Below are 20,723 nucleotides of genomic sequence, written 5' to 3'. Positions count from 1 at the left end.
TGTCTTGCTCCCCTGCAAAAACATATTGCGGGGTGGGAAAAAATTGAACCAGTTGGGAGGAAAAAAATTAATATATGCCTCCCCTACCTCTTGCACACAAAAAGATATAGGGCTTATTTACATCCAATATTAGCGGAGAGGGGAAATTAGAAAGGGAATTTTTAAAATTTCGTATAGTTGTGCTCTCTGCTGCTTAGTCCGTTTTGCCACCTCCAGACCAGAGGTAGCTCTGCGTCAATATGTGCTGCACGCTTGCACTAAAGAAGCAGGAGCATGGGTTACTTTTGTGCCAAACACTGGAAATGACGCCAAATAGACTAGCAAATCGTCAGCCAAATTGCGTTTGATTGACCGGAAAGCGTGAGCACAATTGTGGTAATTTTGAAGTATCAGCCACATTTTCATTAAGGGCAACCCCTCTGGTGACCACATCAATGCTGGAATTTGGGGCAAAATGCTATATAATGAGAAAAAACATAGCTCTTGGGCTCCAAATTGCACTTTGCTCACTGCATATAAATGCCCCCTATAGTTCTACTACTTATGTAGTACTCTGTGACTTTAAATGTGATTAAGAATGTGCAAGCCTGGCGTTTTAATAAACATAGATGTTCTACATCTGTATCAGCTTTTAAATGTATTTTTAATTGGTTTTCCACCTTACTTTTTCGCTTAACTTAGGCAAATTCCTTTTTGCTTGCACAATATCTAAAATTAATTTCCAATTAATTTTAAGAGAAATGACACTTTTACAATATGTTTCTCTAGAATAATCACTTTAGTGTGTTTACACAGTTTCCATTGGCTTCTTAGTGATGCTTTAAAATCTAGGGAACTATGGCAGCCAATGAAATCCAAACTGAGAAGCTCTTATTAAATTGGACATTGGACATATATGCATTCTCCCCCAATCTCATTCAGACCTTTTCACTGAATTTCCCCAGTCAATGCTGCAGGCTACATTGAAGAATATCAAGGACAATGAGAGAGAAAGTTAAACAATCATAGTTGCCATCAGATGGCAGGACTGCTTCCAGCTTAACTTCCTAGCACCAAGAAGAACTAAATTAAATTTTTCAGACCTGTACTTTTCTAAGTTCTCATTGAGACCCAATAAAATGAAAAGCTTGTTATGACGAGGTGCAAGCTACATGTAGAAACACTCGGACTGCTAAGGTAGTAATATAGGAAGTGGATCAACAAAGGTAGAGTCAACTAATCTAATTGCATCATATTCATCTTCGGCACATTGATTTTTCTGCTCATCATGTAGTACTCTGTGACTAAGAATGTGCAAGCTTGGCGTTTTAATAAACCTAGATGTTCTACATATGTAACTCAGCATTTAAGGTGTATCAGTTGGGCACATTTTAAATGTAGTTCAAATGGTTTTTCCACCTTACTTTTTCCCTTAACGTAAGCAAATTCCTTTATGCCTTCACAATATATATATATGTATACTGTATATATATATATATATATATATAATTAATTTTCCATTTATTTGAAAAGAAATGCCACTTTTACAATGTCTCTCTATTTACTGGAAAAATCACTTTATTGTGTTTACACAGTTTCTATTGGCTTCTCAGTGATGCTTTAAATTCTCTGGAACAATGCCAACCAATGAAACCCAAACTTAGAAACTCTTATCTAATCAGGGCAGCCACTTTAATGGTGAAATAGTGGCACAGTACCAAAGACGATTCAAAACTTGAAGATGGAAGGCAAGAAATCTGAGCCTGATCCGTGTGAGCTTTAGTGAAAACACACTTATTTCAGTAAAAAGGGTATAGCAGCCCTTTACATAGACCATAATGTGCACATTTTTCTGGGTAACCCATAGAGAAAGAATATTGAAGCAATCAGTGATTGTATAACTTAAATGCAATCTTACCCCTGTGAAAATATTCTAGGTCTTTTTCTTGAGGACAGGGTCTGACTGTCCTGCCAGACCAGAGATTTTACAGTGGGCACCAGCCCTAAGGGGAGTTGAAAAAGTTGAGTGGATAGCCTGAATCTAAGAAAAGCGGTGCCATATTTTTGGTTCTGTTGTTTGGATACATGAAGACTGCCAACATTGGCAGTGCCAGTATGTTACTAATCTCACTGATCTTTTTTGGGGAATTTATTTTAATATACTGGTAAAAGACTGATAAAAGTCTATAGAGCTGTAAGCCCATGGGTCCACAGAGATTTTGCTCCGCCTTGCTCAGCATGCGGTTTTTTTCTGCAGGCTGAGAAAATCAGATCTGCTCCCTTCTGCACTTGTGTATATGCACTTGAAAGTCCAGCTTCCTCTTGAGTATAGGTATGTGGAGAGAAGGTCCGCCCTAAAATGCCTGCAGTTCACGGTTCAAGCTTGAATTTTCTCTTTCTTGCTTTTTAACACTTATACTTCATCTCAGTTAAGCAGAGATTAATACTGTAAATTATATAAAAAAAAAACAAAATGACAATAGTTCTGGCAACAAAATGGCTGTGCTTCAGGCAAGTCTTATTAATTTGCAAATGTAGGGATCCCCAGATTTGGGCCCTTAGGTGGGTTCCCGTTTAGACAGGCACTAGAGGGTGGCCTTATGTGCTTTGGACACCTAAAGGTGGTCCTAGATGTTTATGTGCTAAAAGAGAGTTTCCCTGCAAGTTAACAGCAACCACTAGATGGCGCTGTGCTAAAAGTATAAAAAGGGGATGCAGCCATGTGCTGTCAAGTCTTTTTGCCTGGGACCCCTTCTGGACAGAGGTGTTTTAACAGACCTGAGTGTTAGATAGCAGGTTTAAGTCATAGGTCACTCTAGGAGCGACATATAGGAGTATTTAGAAAGGGCAGACATAGCCCCACCAGGAGTGAGAGGGGTTAAGACCCCCCAGCAATCAATCTGCTGGAGATCAGGCCCCAAAGTGTCTAGTCAGGTGGATTAATCCACTGCCAGAAGGAGGGGTGCTGAGGGTGCTGAGGCGTAAGTATCGGGGTGAGTCCTTGGTGAGGGTCCGCCTGGCGTGAGTACCGGGGAGAGCCTTAAGAGAGGGTCTTCCGGCAAGAGTACTGGGGGGAGCTCCTATATAGGATCACTTGGTGGGAGTACCACGGGTAACCCAACAGGAGAGAGGTTCTCTAAGAGTGAAGTAAGGAGAAGTGTGCCCTGATTCATGTGTCTCACTCCTGGGTGCTGTCTGTCCTCAATAAAGCTGATTCAACAGGTTTGTTACAATCATCAGTGTCCTGTCTCTTCATCATAAAGGATCCCCAGCTGCCTGGTAAGCAAATACCCCTGGAAGGAAAAAGGGTGCCGGGAGTTGCAGGGAGACCTTAACCAAGAAGCACAGTACAGTATACAGTTTCCCAGGGAAGGGAGTTATAGTTCAACCTGTCCCTGACCCTGGGTGGAGGCACGCCAAATATCAGAGAAGTGTACCTGTCCCCCATAGTAAGCGGGGCTCAGGGCTCCTGTTAGCGCCAACAGCATCAGCAGGAGAAGCACTGTCTAAAAAGTGAGCTACACAAGTCAATTGGATATGTAGGAGCAGCCAGTTGAGGGGGATCACATTCAGGTTAAGGCTGGTGTTAATGCCACAATTGCCCTGTGTTCCTTTATCTGAGCAGGCTATACCAGTGCAATTGAATTACTAAATAGCATGTCAAACACACTTAAAGGGAAACTATACCCCTAAACAGTGCAGAGCTCTATAAAATATATTACATAAAACAGCACATATTAAAAACACTGCTTCATCTAAAAAGACCATTTTCATAAAAATATACTTTTCTAGTAGTATGTGGCACAAATGATCCTCTATGCTGTTGTCTATCATTATTGTTTTGTCCAGATAGACCAGCCCTGTGCTTCATCAATTGCCATGTTTTGTAAAGGGTATTTTTAGATGATGTGCCAATGCAACATACTCATTTAAATACACCAATCTCTCATTTGCATGGGGCCATTTCTAATGATAATGAGAGTGAAACCAGCATCATATAGTATTCATTATTGCTTATAGGATTGGAGACATTTTATTTTATGCAATATCTCCTTTATATATCTTTAATATATTCCTTATTAGATGAGAGATCATACTAATGGTTAATTTTAACTACTGAACTACCTAGTGATCAATGTCACCATGGCTACTGCCCCTCTGACATATACAGTACTTTTGTTATAATGCTTAAAGGTAAATCTATATGATGCTTTAAAATGATGATTGTATGGGAATGGAAAGCAGCGCAAAGATAAGATGCAGGGCCAGAACCAGGGGTAGCAGAAGAGGCACCAGCCTAGGGCACAACAATGTGGTGGGGGGGCGGGTTGATGGGCAGGTACCTCTTCTGTCTACTGATACTAAACTGCGCTGTCCTTCCTGTGCCACACAATGTCATTGCGCATGCACGCATTTCTCCACGCACATACATGTATTGCGCTCGTTTATCCACGCAAGTGCATGGTCTGAGATGACTGGCCTGTCCCTGACGATATGATTGTACGTTGGCTAGAGAAAGTTCAGATTGGCTGGACTAACACACCAATAGAAATGTGAACATGTTTGAAATTCTGTATAAAGAATTATATTTGGTGTATTTTAGGCACTAGAGAATTAGCTGACCAGTTTTTGTAATCAGTACTTTCGCTTCTTCTTTCTACGTTTTCTACGGTACCTAGGGTTTGTGGTTAGACAGTTCTTCTTATTAAAGGGATAGGGAAGATAATTGTTAAAACCACAGCCCTAAGCGTACGGCCTTCTCCATCTTTTTTAAAAAGCAGATTTTTGGGGGATATCTCCACTAATCTATCCAATTTTCCTTTTCACAAGTTATCACTAAAGTTCTTGCCACTTTAGAATTTTTAAATGTATACATTTTTCAATACATGACTAATTGAATCTATTTTAATCAGATTCATTGATTCACTGTATCCCCAATTGTTATCAGAAACTGATTGGGGTTTTTTAGTATTTTGTATTTTCACACTACTGGATGTGGTTTTTGAACTTCCTCCAATTAACTGTTGCAGATTACTAATATTATGGGTGCTGATGATAATATTGAGCACCAGGCCTAGACTGGCACTCTGTGGATTCTGGCAAATGCCAGAGGGGCTGCTGTAAGATGCCACAAACAGTCACTTTTTATTGGGCTGGTGGGAGCTTTTTGAGCCTCTGTGTACTTGTAATGCCAGGGCCTATTTTGAATCCCTGTCCAGACCTGTAGAGCGCACTTTAATTACAGATTTGGCAAACCTGGTTTAAGCAGACTCTAGTGTAAAGAGATTTTCAGATTACTTTGCTGGCAACTGATTCTGTAGGCTTCATTGTTGTAGAATAATAACGTCAGTACTGGCATTATAGTTTCAATTTATAAAAACATCAAAGGATTGTCTTTTTTGTTTGACTAGACCAATGAATGGACAGAGCTGTATTGCTCCCACACATAATTTAAACACATAATTTTCTTCAATTCTGCATATTTTAGGACTTTGCACTTGAGTTCAGATAAGCCTTTATATACTCTTTATACTCATGTATTGCTCCTCTCAAATGCAGGCATCAGTACTCGGGCTTTCCACTGCACTAACCAGTGCTCTAGACTCTAGAATCTGCCCATCACACTACTGCTCATCAAGTTTACATCAGGATATCAATGTTTGTTCCCCTTTGATCAAGTATCATACTACTCTCACTTACAAAACTATTGCAGAGACAAGACACAATCAAGAGGCATTTGGCCACAAAAGCAATAGGGTAGTTGGGCACTGGTGGGGATCAGGCCTGGTTCGCTAGGGTGATTCTGGATCCAATGCTGCCTAAAGACACATTCTTTGTCACCTACACTTTTATCTCTCAGACGGTGTGAAGAGGGGGCTGCATTGTGTGAAGAGAGTGCAATTGTGCCCTTTGCAATAGAAGAGATGGATTTCCAGATAAAAAACCTTAAATTTTGGTTCTTAAAGTTACCATGGCAGGTTTTTTTTTACCCCTGGTAACCTGCTACACACTGCTATGTGATACAAGGTTCTCAACTTGCCTTGTCGCAGGAGTGGCCATGTTGTCTCACAGTCAGTGTTCCAAATCATCCCGCAGATGTTGAGTTGGATTAAGTTCTGCAAGAATGTCATTTTCTTACTAAGAAATGTAATTTTGTAATCGTAATGACATTGGGGGTAACAATATGTTGGGGACTTCCAGTATATTAAATCTTTTTTCCTCCTGACTGGGGAAATATAAATGTATCTGGTACAGATATATTTATAGTATTTCCAATGGCACCCTTGAAGCTTGCGCAGTATAGCAGAAAATTGTAATAATGTGTCTAGGAGTCTGAAGAAATCCAAAGGGAGCCTAGGGAAATATAGGTAAGATAGTAAAAATAGATCCTCAGATTGTACTTAATGATGATGTAAGTGCCAATTTACTTTATTTTATCTGTTTTTTCCTTTGTTTATTTTTTTTTTTCCCAATAAAATTTTTATTGATTTTAATAACAAGAGGGGAAGGGAACAGAAAAAAGAAGGGGGGATGTACATATATAGGTAATTTGCATACAATATTTTCAAGTTGTACATTAATGAACTTATTACTGTAAGGGTGAGGGGGGGGAAGGAGGTGGGGGGGGGGGATCCCTCTAGCGCTTTGTTTATTTTTGTTTGTTTGAAAATGCAAAATAAAAACCTTTAAAAAAAAAAATAGATCCTCAGACCAGGCCCGTCTTTATGGGCAGGCCACAAAGACCCAAAGATCTGGGGGCGGCGTGCTGGCCGCATATAAACTGGGGACTGGTAGGGAGATTTTGACAGTTGTTGAACCTCCCACCCAGTCTTCGGTGCCAGCCATCAGAAAAAGCAGTTTGCAAATGCAGGTTATGCCAGGGGGGCAGGGTTGCAAGTAGGGAGGTGTGTGCAAGGGGCAGAGGTTGTGAGTGGCCTAGGGGCACCCTGTCTTTAAATATGGCCCTGTCTCAGGCCTTTACACTGGTCCATAAAAAAAGTTAGCAAATTGTGACCCCACCCCTCAATGTATAACCCTTTACTTTAAGATTTGCTTTTAATGGAATCATTAGCCCTTTATTTATCCTCCTTTTATTTATCTATGTATGTATGTATGTATATCCTTATATATAAAGCAATACTTATGTACGCAGCACTGTACAGTAAAACAATAAATTAATACACAAAGAGGGGATAATTACAATAATAGATAAATACAAAGTATGATAATAAATACTTAGGCATGTAGAGATCTCCTGACATCTGCTAAACCCAGACTTTTCTAATATATTCAGTTGGTGATATGTCATTAATCACTGCACAGTATGTGCTCCCTCTGCTCAAGAGTCCAGTAGCTGTGACCTTCATACCCCTCCAGCCAACACTTGGAATTGCACATGGTGATGTTAGGTTGGTTTGCCCTGATCTTTAATAAGGCAGATTGGAATGCAGCAGGAAGTGTTGCAAAAAAGAAAATGTAATTTTACTTGGAGTACCATCATTACAGTAAGAGGTTTATGTAATTCAGTATGAATAAGAACTGTAACTCGGGGTAGAAGGGTATAGGTTTAAGTTTCTTAATATATATATATGGCAGGGGTCTCAAACTCGCGGCCCGCGGGCCATTTGCGGCCCTCAGTACAATATTTTGTGGCCCGCACCAACGCCTTCGCAAAAGCAATGAATGGATCACGATTTTTATTGCGATTCAAGGGATAATGCAAGCCTTCATGGACTTTTTTTTGTGAAATCCCTTATGCGGCCCAGCCTCATCCTGACTTTGCCTCCTGCGGCCCCCAGGTAAATTGAGTTTGAGCCCCCTGATATATGGGGAAATGATGGGACAATTTTATTTTATTATGTAACAGGATAACAATTCTGTCATCTGAAAATAAAAATAAAATATTTTATTTTCAGAAAATGCAACTGCCACATTCTTTCCAATGATAGTTTATGTGGGTGAGAGCATAGCTTGTCCTGCAGTAGAAGAAGTTATTGCTTCAGCTACCTTTAGAAGTAAGTTTACAAGATTATTATAGAGGCACTCGCATGCAATAGGCAGGCAGTGCCACCCTGCTGTTTCAGCTATGTAAAAACGCCACCGGCTTTTCGGAGAATGTGTACCTGGTAACCCCACTGTTAAATAATAAAAAAAATTGTGCTATCATAAGTCTGGGTCCAGCATGGAAACTGCTTCCATTTTTCTGACTCAACCCTGATAAAAAGTAGGGGGCAGGGCGGAGTCCAGCATGGAACGCACGGCCACCGTGGAGATGCCTGTGAGACATTGAGTAAGGTTCCTGCTGGCAGCAGCTTCTGGCCTTTGAGAGGAGCTCTTTGTAAGAATTTCACATATGATCTGTGAAAGAAAGGAAGCCGTTTTGCGAGAGGTACCTGAGGGGGCACACTACTGAATAAGCAACAACAGACCTGGCTTATTTATTTATGTCAGTTCTCTGATACAAATCTTGCAGGAGCGACAGGCACAGTCAAAGCTGAATCAAGAGAACATAGAATCAACTGTGCATGCTTCTGAAAGATTTGTGTCGGTGAACTAACAGATTACAATACTTACCGTGCCTTTGTGTTACTCTTGCTGAATTTCTAATAATAAATTCAAGGAAATGTTTTTCTATACACACTTCCAGCATGTCTTATACTTGAGTTATTACAAGTGTAATCTTCATTAACTTTTGGACTTCATGACAGCACATTCTCTTATCGTTGGCATTGGATTGCAGTTTCCACATAAGCACCATGCTGTGCTGTGTTTCCAAGCGTAGGATGTTGGCGTTGTTCCATCCTTTTTTCTCTTTGTCCCGGAGGCCACACTGGGTCATCTGGGAACCAGTAATCACTCACAGAATGTCCCAAGGATTGCTGAAGCCATATAACCAGTTCATCACACTGCATAAGAAAAATTTTAAAGAACTCAGGTACTATACATGTAGTATGTTTAAAAATTCTTAGTACTGTATTAAAATATATATATACTCACCTGTGAGTTTGGTATCAAGGGACACTGAGGATTCAGACTAGTTTGAGACTCTGATCCACTAATCTCCATCTCCTAAGAACAAAAGCACACAAACATTACATATATAATATATAAGTCTGAACGTTCAAAAACATTAAACCTGGGTGCTATCCAAGCTCAGCAATACACAAAATCAAAATATAGATGCACACCAGGTATTATTAGTAAGAAAAAAAACTTAACTTTTAATTAGCATCATTAAAAAGAAAACAGGCTGACGTTTTGGTCCCCATCTTTGACCTTTCTCAAGACCAATATATATATCTCAAAACATCAGCTACACACATAAGCATTAGAAGCATGCACTACATTTTGCAGGCAGCAGGTGTGACTGGAGCAGGAAAATTAGCCCTAGGTTGTCTAGGATTTGTAATATCATGCTTGCTAATATCTACAGGGACAGCTGTTGGGTTTTGTACATAAAGATAGACATTTTGCTTTGTTTCACACACAGATTAAATCAGTAGAGAGCGATTATACTCTGTTTTAATATTCCTGAGGTTTCAAATAAAAAAAGATTTATGTGAAAATTAAATCTGTTATACATGATAAGATTAAAATGGCAAGAATACATAAAATATAAGTGTTTACCTTTGTAAGTGAGCCACAAGCAACAACTCCAAAATAAAGATCAGGCAGCAGCGCAGGACAGCTATGTGCAGACTGGGAACAAATACAGGCAGGGAGGTGGGAGGGGCTTCCCTACAGCACAGTGCAGCCTGTCAGTCAGTGCTGTGACCATTTCCTGTGAGAATGAAGAGACACTCTCACCTCTCATTTCAGCTTGGCTCCATAAGAGTGACGATCTCTCTGCAGCTCTGATATAAAAACACTTGTAGCAGGTAAAATGCATTCAAATCGGTTTTTTTCTGCTTCATTACATAGGTTGAGAAAAGATGAATCATATAACTGAATATGAAGGTTATATGAAATGTCTCCCTTAAGGGAACTTGTGTGACAGTATGTTATATGCAAGAGGGCAAAGGGGTTCTGTCAGATATTTGCCTGGGGGTGTTTTTAAGGCAGTTTGTTACACGTGGTTTTATTGAATTTAAGGATTTGACTGTATGTAAGGTTTGCTCAGCTTCAACCCCTTACACATTACTGATATAAATGTGTTTATAGAATACTTTCTTTTCTGCCCTGGTTTTGTTGGAAGCTCAAGAGTCATAAAAGTCTTAATTTTTCTAAAGTATTTATCACTGCTAGAAGCCTCGTAGTTATAGGTAATTATTGAACAGCACAGCATTCAGATACTTGTTTGCTGCTGAAATACTTCTATATGTATTTGTACAGCCCGGCAGTGTCATTGGTACAAATGGTACAAAATAGGTCCAGTGCCTTCTCTTGAGGGAGGGTGACAGCCAGGTGCTATTATAAAGAGATGATGTTTTAGGCTCTTACACTTCAGGACATTTGAAACAGGATGTCGCTTAAAATCTAATCTTTATCTAATCCATTAAAAACAACACCTATAGTATAAAAGAAACAAACTTTGCACTTGTCCAGAGGTGACCAGTAAATGCAACAGGTTGCTATGGGTTACTAGACCTGATGCAGAATGGCCTATTCTAAGCAACTTTCAATTTGTCTTCATTATTTACTTTTTATAGTTTTTGCCTTCTTCTTCCAAGTCTTTGCAGCTTTCAAATTGGGGTCAATTTTTATTGTTCTATTGTTATTGCTACTGTTTATAACTTGTTTTTCTATTGAGGCCCTCTCCTATTCATATATCAGTCACTCATTCAAACCACTTCCTGGTTACTAAGGAAATTTGGACCTTAGCAACCAGATTGCTGAACTAAAAGTGACATAACCAAAAATAATCAAAAATTGTCTCGAAATATTACTCTCTATATCATACTAAAAATAAATTTAAAGGTGAGCAACCCCTTTAAAAATTGCTGCTTGTGTGCTGTGTCTAACTCCTAGTTACACTATGTGTTACACTATGAAGCAATGATGTGACAGGGCAGAGAATTACAGAGCAGGTTACATATTTGAAAAGTTACAATGTGCTGTGGTCTGGTGCAGGTTCATTTGTTGTTACCCTTTCTTCCATAGTTACTATATAGGTTAAGCATCTCTATGGACCCCGTTATTTGTCTCTGCTCATGCCTCAGCCTTTGGTAATATTTTTGGCTTTCCTCTTGCATGTGGTCACATATGTGCAGTACAGTTCTGCACATTAACATTTCCTTCTCATTTATGCAATGCCGCTGTTGCAAACTCTTGGTCAGTGTGTAAATATCTGAGCCCTTTGTTTCTTTGCCCAAGCTGTTACACTTTGTCTTGGCATTTGCCTGCCTACAAAAAGTATTGCTTATTACAAATAAGAAATCTTGCTGCTCTTTTTCTATTACCGTAAGTTCTCCCAGTTAAATGGGTGATCTGTTATGCTTAACTGTATCCTTTCCCTGTACACCTCACTATAATATTACTTTGCTTCCATAATAATAGCCAGCATGCTTGTATTTTTGTACAGCCTTTTCTTGCTTAGCAATTGGTCTCTTATCTATTTGTACTTTTGGCTTAATGTTTTGCACACCTATCAACAATGCAGGGTGTCCTATAAGATGACTGAACTCTGCATTAGTAGGTAAAGAAAAAAAAATCAAATCACACCATAATTTTCATTTGTTGGATTGGTATGTGGAAGTAAGCACCCATGGATTACCACCCCTAGGACATGTCAAAGGACAGAAATAACTCTTCCTCTTCCATATCCCAGTGTTCTCCATACAGTTCCTGAGTCATATACATCTGATGTTCATCTGATAGGTGCCTCATTTTTCCTGATTGCAATGTTTCAGTTCAAAAAAAGAAAATTCCAGCAAGTGTGATATAAATTTTCTATTTCTCCGGACTGACCATGTGCCAGTGGGCACCCAGGGGATATAGCTTGGCAGGAGCAACAAAAAGGAATATGTTTGTTGATCTGAAAAGAAGGACCTTAAAGTGGCCATACATATGCAGATTTAAGCTTCAAAAAGGGCCCTTCAGGCTGGCTCGGCAGTTTATCTGCTTGTGTATTGGGCACTGTGACTGTTTAATTCTCCTGTTAGATCCAAGACCACATTGGCCTGTTGATGTGGTCCTCATCCTGACGGCCTGTATCCCTGTTGTTATTTAGCCATAGGGCGAAACTATCGGATCAGCCTGATATTGCCCACCTTATGCCAAAAAAGCAGGTCTTATAATGTATGGCCAGCTTTAGGTTCCCAACATCCTAAGAAAATTATAAGGGTGCTGCAGACCAACTCTGGGATAATCTGGGGTTTTGCCTTAAAATTCCCAACCCGGGGGCACTTTTCAACCTAAAAATACTTACAAGTCTATTTTTGGACTGAAAAATACTGGTACTGGTGCCTTTTTTGTGTTCGCCTTTCAAATACATAGGAGCAGAGATGACGTGCACTGAAAAGAGCCACGTGTGCCATGAGCCTAAGGCTTGTGACCGTTGTTGCTAAAGAATCAGGATATTTGTTCTTAAGCTATATAAATTGTTGTTTACACAAGTTTTCATGGAATAAAAACTCCATTCTTCTCAGATCTTTTCCCATTGTTTGTTTTTATTACAGCTGAAAGATATTTTTATTGGTGTAAATACAAACCTGACATAGAACTAAAGATTGAAAAAGCTGAAAATATTGGTAACTATACAGGTGTAGGAATTATTATTTCTTTAATGTTTTTAGAAGCTTTAAGGAAACCTCACATACTCATACATTCCATATGTGTCTGCACTATACCAATGAAGGATACATAATAATACTACCTGCAGCCATTAAGCAGTTATTTGGACCGCTTCACAGTTTTTTCATGTTTTAGTCATTTCTAAGTCTTTCTTCATATTTGCCGTTGTTAATCTAACAGAAAAACTAGCAGTTCTTCTAACGAATGCTGTGTGTCCGTGAAAGATAAAATGAAATTTATCAGTAGGTGTAACCATTGAGCCATTACTGTTACTGTCTGGCTACAGGAATTCAATCATACATCAATGAACACATCCACACCCAGATGGGCACTTGGGCGCTAAATGGGGGCTCTTAGTGGAGTTATGTGACTCTTAGAGGGGTGGTTCACCTTTAAGTTAACTTTTAGTATGCCAGACAATGGTCTTTTCTTAGAAATGTTTCAATTGGTTTTAACTTCTTATTTCTTATAGTTTTTAGAAAGGAGGCCACTGACCCCAGAAGCCAAATAACAATTGCTTTGTGAGGCTACAGTGTTACCGGCCCTCCCCTATTTATATTCCACCTTCTAATTCAAACCACTGCCTTGTTGCTAGGGTTATTTGAACCCTAGCAACCAGATACCTGCTAAAAATCCAAACTGTAGCTGCTGAACAAAAAGCTAAATAATTAAAAAAAAAATAAACCAGATAATAAAAAGTAAAAACCAGTTGCAAATGGTCTCAGAATATCAAGCTATTCATCAAACTAAAAGTTTAATTTAAGCTGAACAACCCCTTTTAAGTATGGAGATGTGTGAATTTGTGAGTGCACAAGGACAGTGAGGCTGTTGTAGATCACTGCTCTCATTACAGTATCTAGTAAAGGAGTTTCTTTAGACTCTCAGATACTGGTTGGTGGAGGCATTGGTTGGGTAGCATAATAAGATTGTTCACACCAGACAGACTCTACACCAGGTGTGAATCTGCCCTTACTTTTAAGTTAGCCCTAACTATTTACTTGTTGTAATATCTTCATAGGTTGGCACCCCAATACCCATGCCTTTAATTATGGTATTAAGGCTTTAAAAACACATAGTTAAAGGGGCATATATGGTGCTTCGGCTCCTCATCTCCCAATGTACTGCCATTCATGCACAGAAAATCGTACAGATATTTGTTTTATATCATTCTTTTTGTGTGCGTGTGGCCAGCATTAGATTTGTTGCTCCCCAAAACACCTTCAACAGATGAGTATGGCTGTGGAGGGATTTAAGTATTTGAAATAGCATCTGGGGAAACAAGCAGATTCTTTTTAAAGAAAACTGTCTGGGTGGCAGGGAAAGTCCTATGTGTCGTGAGAGTGGGTAAACAATTAAGTGAATTCCACAATATGGCTCCTAGGATATCAAATAAAAATTCTTGACTTGCACCATCTTAAGTACTTCCTTTAAGTTTATCTTTTCATACAGTACCTTATTGTTCTACTGTACTGAATAAAAGCAGAGAGTGAAACAGTGGTCAGATGTGAATACCTGACATACCTGAAATACCTGTAAGATTCATTGTAGAGAAGGCTGGCTATCCAAATAAGCAGTCAATTCACTTTTATTTATTTTACATATTAACTGAACTGAAGATAGCTGAATCTGTATGATTTATACTTTCTTAGGAAATAGTGGGCTGAGCAAAGTCTCCATGCTGCCATTCAGCTTCACTTTGTGTTATTTCACCTAATTTCATCATGAGTAGAATTCAGGAGGAAAACTCGGAACAAAATGGGGCAAAGGAATGGAGTAGTCCCAGAGGCAAACAGTTGCTCCTTTGTTGCCAGAGTGCACTTGCATTCATTTTGTCGGTGTGCTGTGATCTCCATTCAGGAATATAAGAATAGAGGGTTTGTAAGAATTGGCTGCAGGCAGGGAAAATGATATGAAGAACGTGATAGCTGGAGAATGCAGTCACCTGCCCGCCTCTTCTCTAGTCTCTCATTAGAATGCATGTGTTCCCTACATCCCATTTTATATCTCAAGTACAAAAGCCATGTTTTTCTACTTTCTCTGCAATGCACCAATATCGCTTTGACTGTTTTAATGGGGTTTTCAGTTGCTGTTTCATTTACAAATAACTTTAAAACCACCAGAATATGCTCGGTTGATTCACATAACAGCTTTGGAAAATCTTTATTAAACAGTCCTGAGTTCCATTGCATGAAAGACAACCTACCAAGGTTTAGTTGAGTAATGACTATGGGTTTACTGTCAGACATATTAATTTTCTGTAGTGCTAAATGCTTGAGGAATAATCTTTGAGTGTCATTGGTGCACAGTTCATTGCAATTTATATAGTAATGGAAGCATTTTACTGAATGGATCCAAGGAGCATTTTTGGGACAAGTTTGTCTTTTGTGTAAGGGAGCTATGGCTTTACTGTGACTGTATTGTATAACCATAAGTGATATAATTCATATATATATATATACTATTTTATTTATTTGTTTTAGTTCATGTGGCCTATACCAAGGATCGTCAGTTGCCTGTAACACCTGCAACAATGTCAGACCAGAATTACCAGCAATTAGATGGTAAGCAGCAGCACGTAAACCTTAACAATAACCTTTATTAAGCATGCTTAGATTGGGTCCCATTTGGCTTCCCATGTTCCCAGTGCACCCTGGAAATCATCACAGTAGCTGAGGTTTCGTGATCTAAGCCTTTTAATCTGTGTTTTTCCAAGTCACACCAGAAATAATCCCTAAACTCATGAGACCATCACTTTATCTCAGAGTGGCTGGCCTTCTGATGGCAGCAGCAACAGGTAAGGAAGGCTGTTACATTTTATTGGGAGATGGGAGTATGGCTGAGCTACTGCAGTCTTGGGAGCTACAAAGAAGGGCTGAGTGTAGCGCAAGTAAGTATTCTTATCAGCATGGGTGCAGACCTTGCAGTAGCAAACAGTGACGGCTAAGCATGGGGCTGTGGTGGGGAAGGTCTGTCTGCCAATGCTCTGCGTCAACAAGATTCTCCTCTATAAAGATTGCAGCACCGCAATTGGTACGAACATTTGATCTTTGTTCTTCTTTAAAAAAAATCTGATAGTGTAAGTCCTGCTTCATGTTTGTACCGTACGTGCATAGTTTGTCACTGTTTACACAGGCTGACGCTCAGTGGATAAATTGCAAATACGTTTGTGTGACAGTGTGTCTCTGCTGGCACTGTTCATAAATATAACTCCCCAATATCCATGCTAGTTCTTTAACTCACATTTTTATTCATAGTTGAATTGCTTGTATTTGCAGTAAATCCAGGGAGAGGGTTTACCCAGAGTTCAAAGAAAATACATATTAAAATGCAAGGTCAGTGATCAGCAGAATTCTTATCTTCCTGCTGACACAAGCCTTGTAGATCACATGCCCCTGGGTTTTGTGAAGCCACCCAAGCAAGTCAGAATCCTGTGTCTGAGCAAAACTATTTACCCCTAAAATTGCAGATGATCAATGAATGTAATACCATTTGCTTGGAGCTGACTAAGCACTGTCCATATCATCTTAGTCAGATGATCTGTTGCTCAGAATTTTAGCTGTAATGCTGCATTCAAGTATTCTGCATCTATATTTATGTGTAGCTTGCACGTGTATAATCTCATAACAAGGGAAGTAACTCACACTTGGACAGACAAAGTTCAGTGATCTTGCTGTTGGGAAACAGGTGGATGGTGCACGTGTCAGACAGAAGTTCTAATGGCGTTGACATTGTAAGGGAGGCCTTATTTGTAGGTTCAGTTGGTAATAAGAACTTCAAATGATTAGATAATTATAGCACATAGGTATTACAAAGTACAGCTTTACATGGCTTTGTATGGAAGACTGAACAGTCCTCCCCTTACACCCGGGAAAACCAAAATCCTGTTTAAATTACTTGTATTTTGAATGATTGATGCACAATGCGGAATATGTTGCCGCTTTATAAGTAAATGTTAATAATAATACTGCATCCAATCTGCATATTTCTTCATAGTTCAAGGGGCGTATATATTATGTTGTGTAAAACTAATTCGCCGAAAAAACGGAGTAAAAAGCTGTGTAAAATAAATGGAAAAAGATCGCCATCTGAACGCCGGATATTACACCATTATTTTCCATAAGTTCCGGTGGAAGAAAAAACGTGTAAAACAATTAAGCCGATTTTACGCCGTTTATACGCCATTTTTACACGGCGAAGCCTGACGATGTGTGGCGAATTTTCTCGCCGTTTTTTACACGGCATAATAAATATGCCCCCAAGTGTGCTATTAATCTTCTAGATTGTTATTCAAACCATTGGTTGATAGGGTAAATTCGACCCTAGCAGCCACATAGTTGCTGGAATTCCTGAAGAACTAATGCACAAAAAGCTAAATTATTTAAAAGCTACCAATAAAATGTTTAAAGTTCTTATCTCTCCAATGCACAAACTGATTTAGGGCAAAGACAAACGGGTTGATTAGTCAACGTGATTTTTAAAAATCCAGATGCCGCAACTAATCTCCACAACGCCTAATTCCATGTACAAGTGGGTGAGTGTGTGAGAAACATGTATGAAGAACAATTCAGCATTGTTTGAGGCACGGTGATTAGACCATGACTAAGTTTTTCAAAATTGCGGCAACTAATCGCCCTGTTTGTCTTCACCCTTACTGTTTGGATTGCGTTAGAGATCCTAACACAGCTTCCTTTTCTCCCTTTTAAGCCATCATTTTAAATAACAAAGTTATCAAAATCAGCCTATTATTTACTGGTGCAAATTTTTTCTGTAAACTTAAATATTTGCTATATACTCATTACCTTTATTTTCTTATAGCTGATGGTTTTTTTTTATTCTATTCCTTAAATCATATTTCATGCCCTGTTCCTTAAGTATGTATGCAGCATTGTACCTATATATTCACAGTGCTTTACATATAAAAATTATACCTATGCTAGCAGCAAAGAACATATGCTTTTTGTTTTTCCCCTTAGAAGATCTGTCAGGTGAAACACTTTCCAAGCAGAACCTCAGTGATACCAGCCCTGAGCCAGCGGTGGAGGTGGAGCCATTTGCCACCTATTTTGATGAGAAGATACCGATTCCAGAGGATGAAACGGTATGTTTACTAAGGAAGTATGGAACACCATAAACTATAAAACAAAGGCATATTTTTTCAATATGTAGTGAATAATGTACCCCTATTAAGAAATTCAAGGATAAATTACCAAAATGTGTTTTGTAGCATCCGTTAACAGTTGATAGAAGCATCTGTGTAATATAGGAGCCATATTTTAATTGTAGCTAATTAAAAGACCGTAAACTCAAAATGCTCATTATAATTAATATTCCGTTGTATTCATGTGTTTTTTCCCCCCCCAGCACTCATGGTTCAGCTTCCGAAAACTCTGGGCCTTCACTGGCCCGGGCTTTCTCATGAGCATAGCATATCTGGATCCAGGAAATATAGAATCTGATCTGCAGTCGGGATCAGTAGCGGGATTTAAGGTTTGTATTCCTTCATTTGTAGAGACACATCTAGAATGGAAAATAACTAGGGGACAGATGCCGTCTGCTGCTCCAGTGTTATGACAATGTCTAAGTTCTTGCCCCCATATGTAATAAAAGTCAATATGTTTGCCCAGGAGCAGTAACCCATAGCAACCAATAAGATGCTTGCTTTTGAATAGGTGACCATTAAATGCTACTTGCTGATTGGTAGTTAGGAGTTACTGCTCCTGGGCAAATTTAGTTCCTTTTATTACATAACCCCATTAGTTTGGTATTGACTGTTGTCGTCTGGTGATTTTCTGTCAGTGCCATAGGGTCAGCTTGTTTCTAAATTTTGCTGCATAGAGTAACTCTGCAACTGTTCTTCATTTTGTTATTGCTGCAGGCATAATAGGGTGTGCATAAATATGCTAGGACTTTAATTTTTTCCTTTTTCTTTTCAGCTATTATGGGTCCTCCTGGCTGCAACCATCATTGGTCTTCTACTGCAGCGCTTGGCAGCCAGGCTAGGAGTGGTGACAGGCCTTCATTTAGCTGAAGTGTGCAACAGACAATATCCAAAGGTATATGAACTTGCACTGCCTCCCCACCTTAGCTCTCACACATCACAGGAGCATATTTCATAGTAAGACATTGTCCAAGGCTCATGAAGCTCCTTTAGTGAGGCTGTGGTAGAGCACATGCTGCCCTCAAGCAGCAGTACCTACTTATACACAAGATATTTTATTCTAATTATTTTAGTTATACAGTAGATATTTCTGTGAGCCAGTGAAACAGTAATTTTAGCTGATTCCCCAACCTAATGTTAGTTTTTGATTTAAAGGGCAAGAGCAGGGTCAGCTGAGGGTAAAAATGAGGTTTACAGCTGCCACCCCTACAAAAATGATTTAACAATTTATTAACAAACCTCTTGATTGATAAATTAATTTTAGGTTTTTGTGTGGAATGTTTACCATGTTTTCCATGTTAGCAACGCAAGAGTAATTTCCTGTTTTTATTTTTATTTTTTGCTAAATATACATGCTTTATAACCAGCTGAGTCAGCTGCACCGAGGCATAACTTTCAGCTGTCTCTCCTAGGTGCCCCGCATTATACTGTGGCTCATGGTAGAGTTAGCCATCATTGGATCTGATATGCAAGAAGTCATAGGCTCAGCCATTGCCTTAAATCTGTTGTCTGCTGGAATGTAAGGACTTTTTATGTTCTTGGTTTTTGTTATTATGATCTTTTAAGAAACTGACTTTACAAAGCCAACTTTTGTGTGTGTGTACGATTTGATTCCTTATATCAGTGTTTTCTTTCTCTCATGACCCAGAATTGGTTAAGAACCTGTTATGCACCACATTTTAAGTGGTATTTTCTCTTTTACATTAATTAATAAAGGGGATCTAGAGGACTCCCATTGAATAGCTTGGGTCCCATTTTTTGTGTCCAAACCCATAGCTTAAGAGCCTCTTCCTTATGCCTCATCTGTAATAATACAGTTTTACTCTGCAGTACCTAATGGAAGTACCCAGACAGAGCAGAGCACTGTTGATTGTACAATGCAAAAAATACTGAAAATATTTTCTGTTTCTGAATTAATTGGTAAAACATAACTTTTGCTTGTGTAATTTCATTTTTGCTAATAGTTTTGTGTAGCTAGATAGATATAGATAAGAAAACACAGGCAATAACAGTCAGCTTCTTGTTTTTGTCCAGTTAGATATTGATAATTTACACTAACATTGTGAATTATATCCAACACCTAACAAACATACAGTATGTTACCCTGTCCAAAATGCCATGTTTACTGTTATGCTTAGGATGATATAGAATACTACAATATTCTGTATTTGCACAGTTTCCTTATATTATTTTTTTTTTACCTATGTGGGAATATGCAGAATAATGGGGAGAGTGGGTGAGAACAGTGATCCATAGCTAACAGTCTTGGGAGCAGATTTATCAAAGTGAAATTAGAGTTCACTACTGAAAAACTCACCCACTTGCTATTCATTCCTATTGGATTTTTAAAAGTGTATTTATCAATGGGTGAAACTTCCTAAAAAGTAGGTGAGTTTGTCTGTAGTGGACTCTAATTTCACACTTTTATAAATCTTGCCCTAAGTGTCAGCTTCTTTCATTTAATTAAATTATATACTTGTAATCTCAAAAATGTTTTTTGTTTTTTTTGTAGAATACCGTTATGGGGAGGAGTGTTGATAACAATTATCGATACATTTTTCTTCCTTTTCCTGGACAAATATGGTAAGAAGGAATTTGCAGATTTCATCTAATGCTGATGCTCACAGGACTGATTCTTGGCCTGCGGGAAAAACGCAGACCAAGAATTGGTTTCTATGCTAGTATCTGCTTTCTTCTTTGCCTGCACCCAGAACCATTGCTTCAGCTGGATGTATGTATAACTTTATTTATAAAGCGCTACAAGGATATGCAGCGCTGTACAGTCTTACAGTATACCCAATTACACACAGGGAAGACAAGTGTTATAATAAATACAAGATGAGAGAGAGCAGTG

At 38.9% G+C, this 20,723-nt stretch overlaps 1 protein-coding gene across 4 annotated transcripts in view; it reads left to right on the top strand.

Annotated features, from left to right (window-relative positions):
- The first annotated feature begins 8,852 nt into the window (after positions 1 to 8,852).
- Positions 8,853 to 20,723, top strand: part of slc11a2 (solute carrier family 11 member 2) — a 33,729-nt gene continuing 21,858 nt past the window's right edge. Inside the window, exons 1-7 of one of the 4 annotated variants that reach the window (NM_001123466.1) lie at positions 8,853 to 8,914; positions 15,192 to 15,272; positions 17,685 to 17,809; positions 18,073 to 18,198; positions 18,645 to 18,764; positions 19,282 to 19,388; positions 20,382 to 20,452. In NM_001123466.1, coding sequence (NP_001116938.1) covers positions 15,242 to 15,272; positions 17,685 to 17,809; positions 18,073 to 18,198; positions 18,645 to 18,764; positions 19,282 to 19,388; positions 20,382 to 20,452 — 580 coding nt within the window. In that variant the 5' untranslated portion in view covers positions 8,853 to 8,914; positions 15,192 to 15,241. Of the gene's footprint in view, positions 8,915 to 9,731; positions 9,858 to 12,523; positions 12,669 to 15,191; positions 15,273 to 17,684; positions 17,810 to 18,072; positions 18,199 to 18,644; positions 18,765 to 19,281; positions 19,389 to 20,381; positions 20,453 to 20,723 lie in introns of those variants that run through there. The other 3 variants (XM_012956416.3, XM_012956414.3, XM_031895671.1) reach the window with 3 other exon arrangements.

This window comes from Xenopus tropicalis, chromosome 2 (genome assembly GCF_000004195.4).
Source record: "Xenopus tropicalis strain Nigerian chromosome 2, UCB_Xtro_10.0, whole genome shotgun sequence".
In the NCBI taxonomy this organism is placed as follows: domain Eukaryota; kingdom Metazoa; phylum Chordata; class Amphibia; order Anura; family Pipidae; genus Xenopus; species Xenopus tropicalis.
The sequence above is the reverse complement of the archived record's forward strand: the minus strand, read 5'-3'. Positions and strand labels throughout refer to the sequence as shown.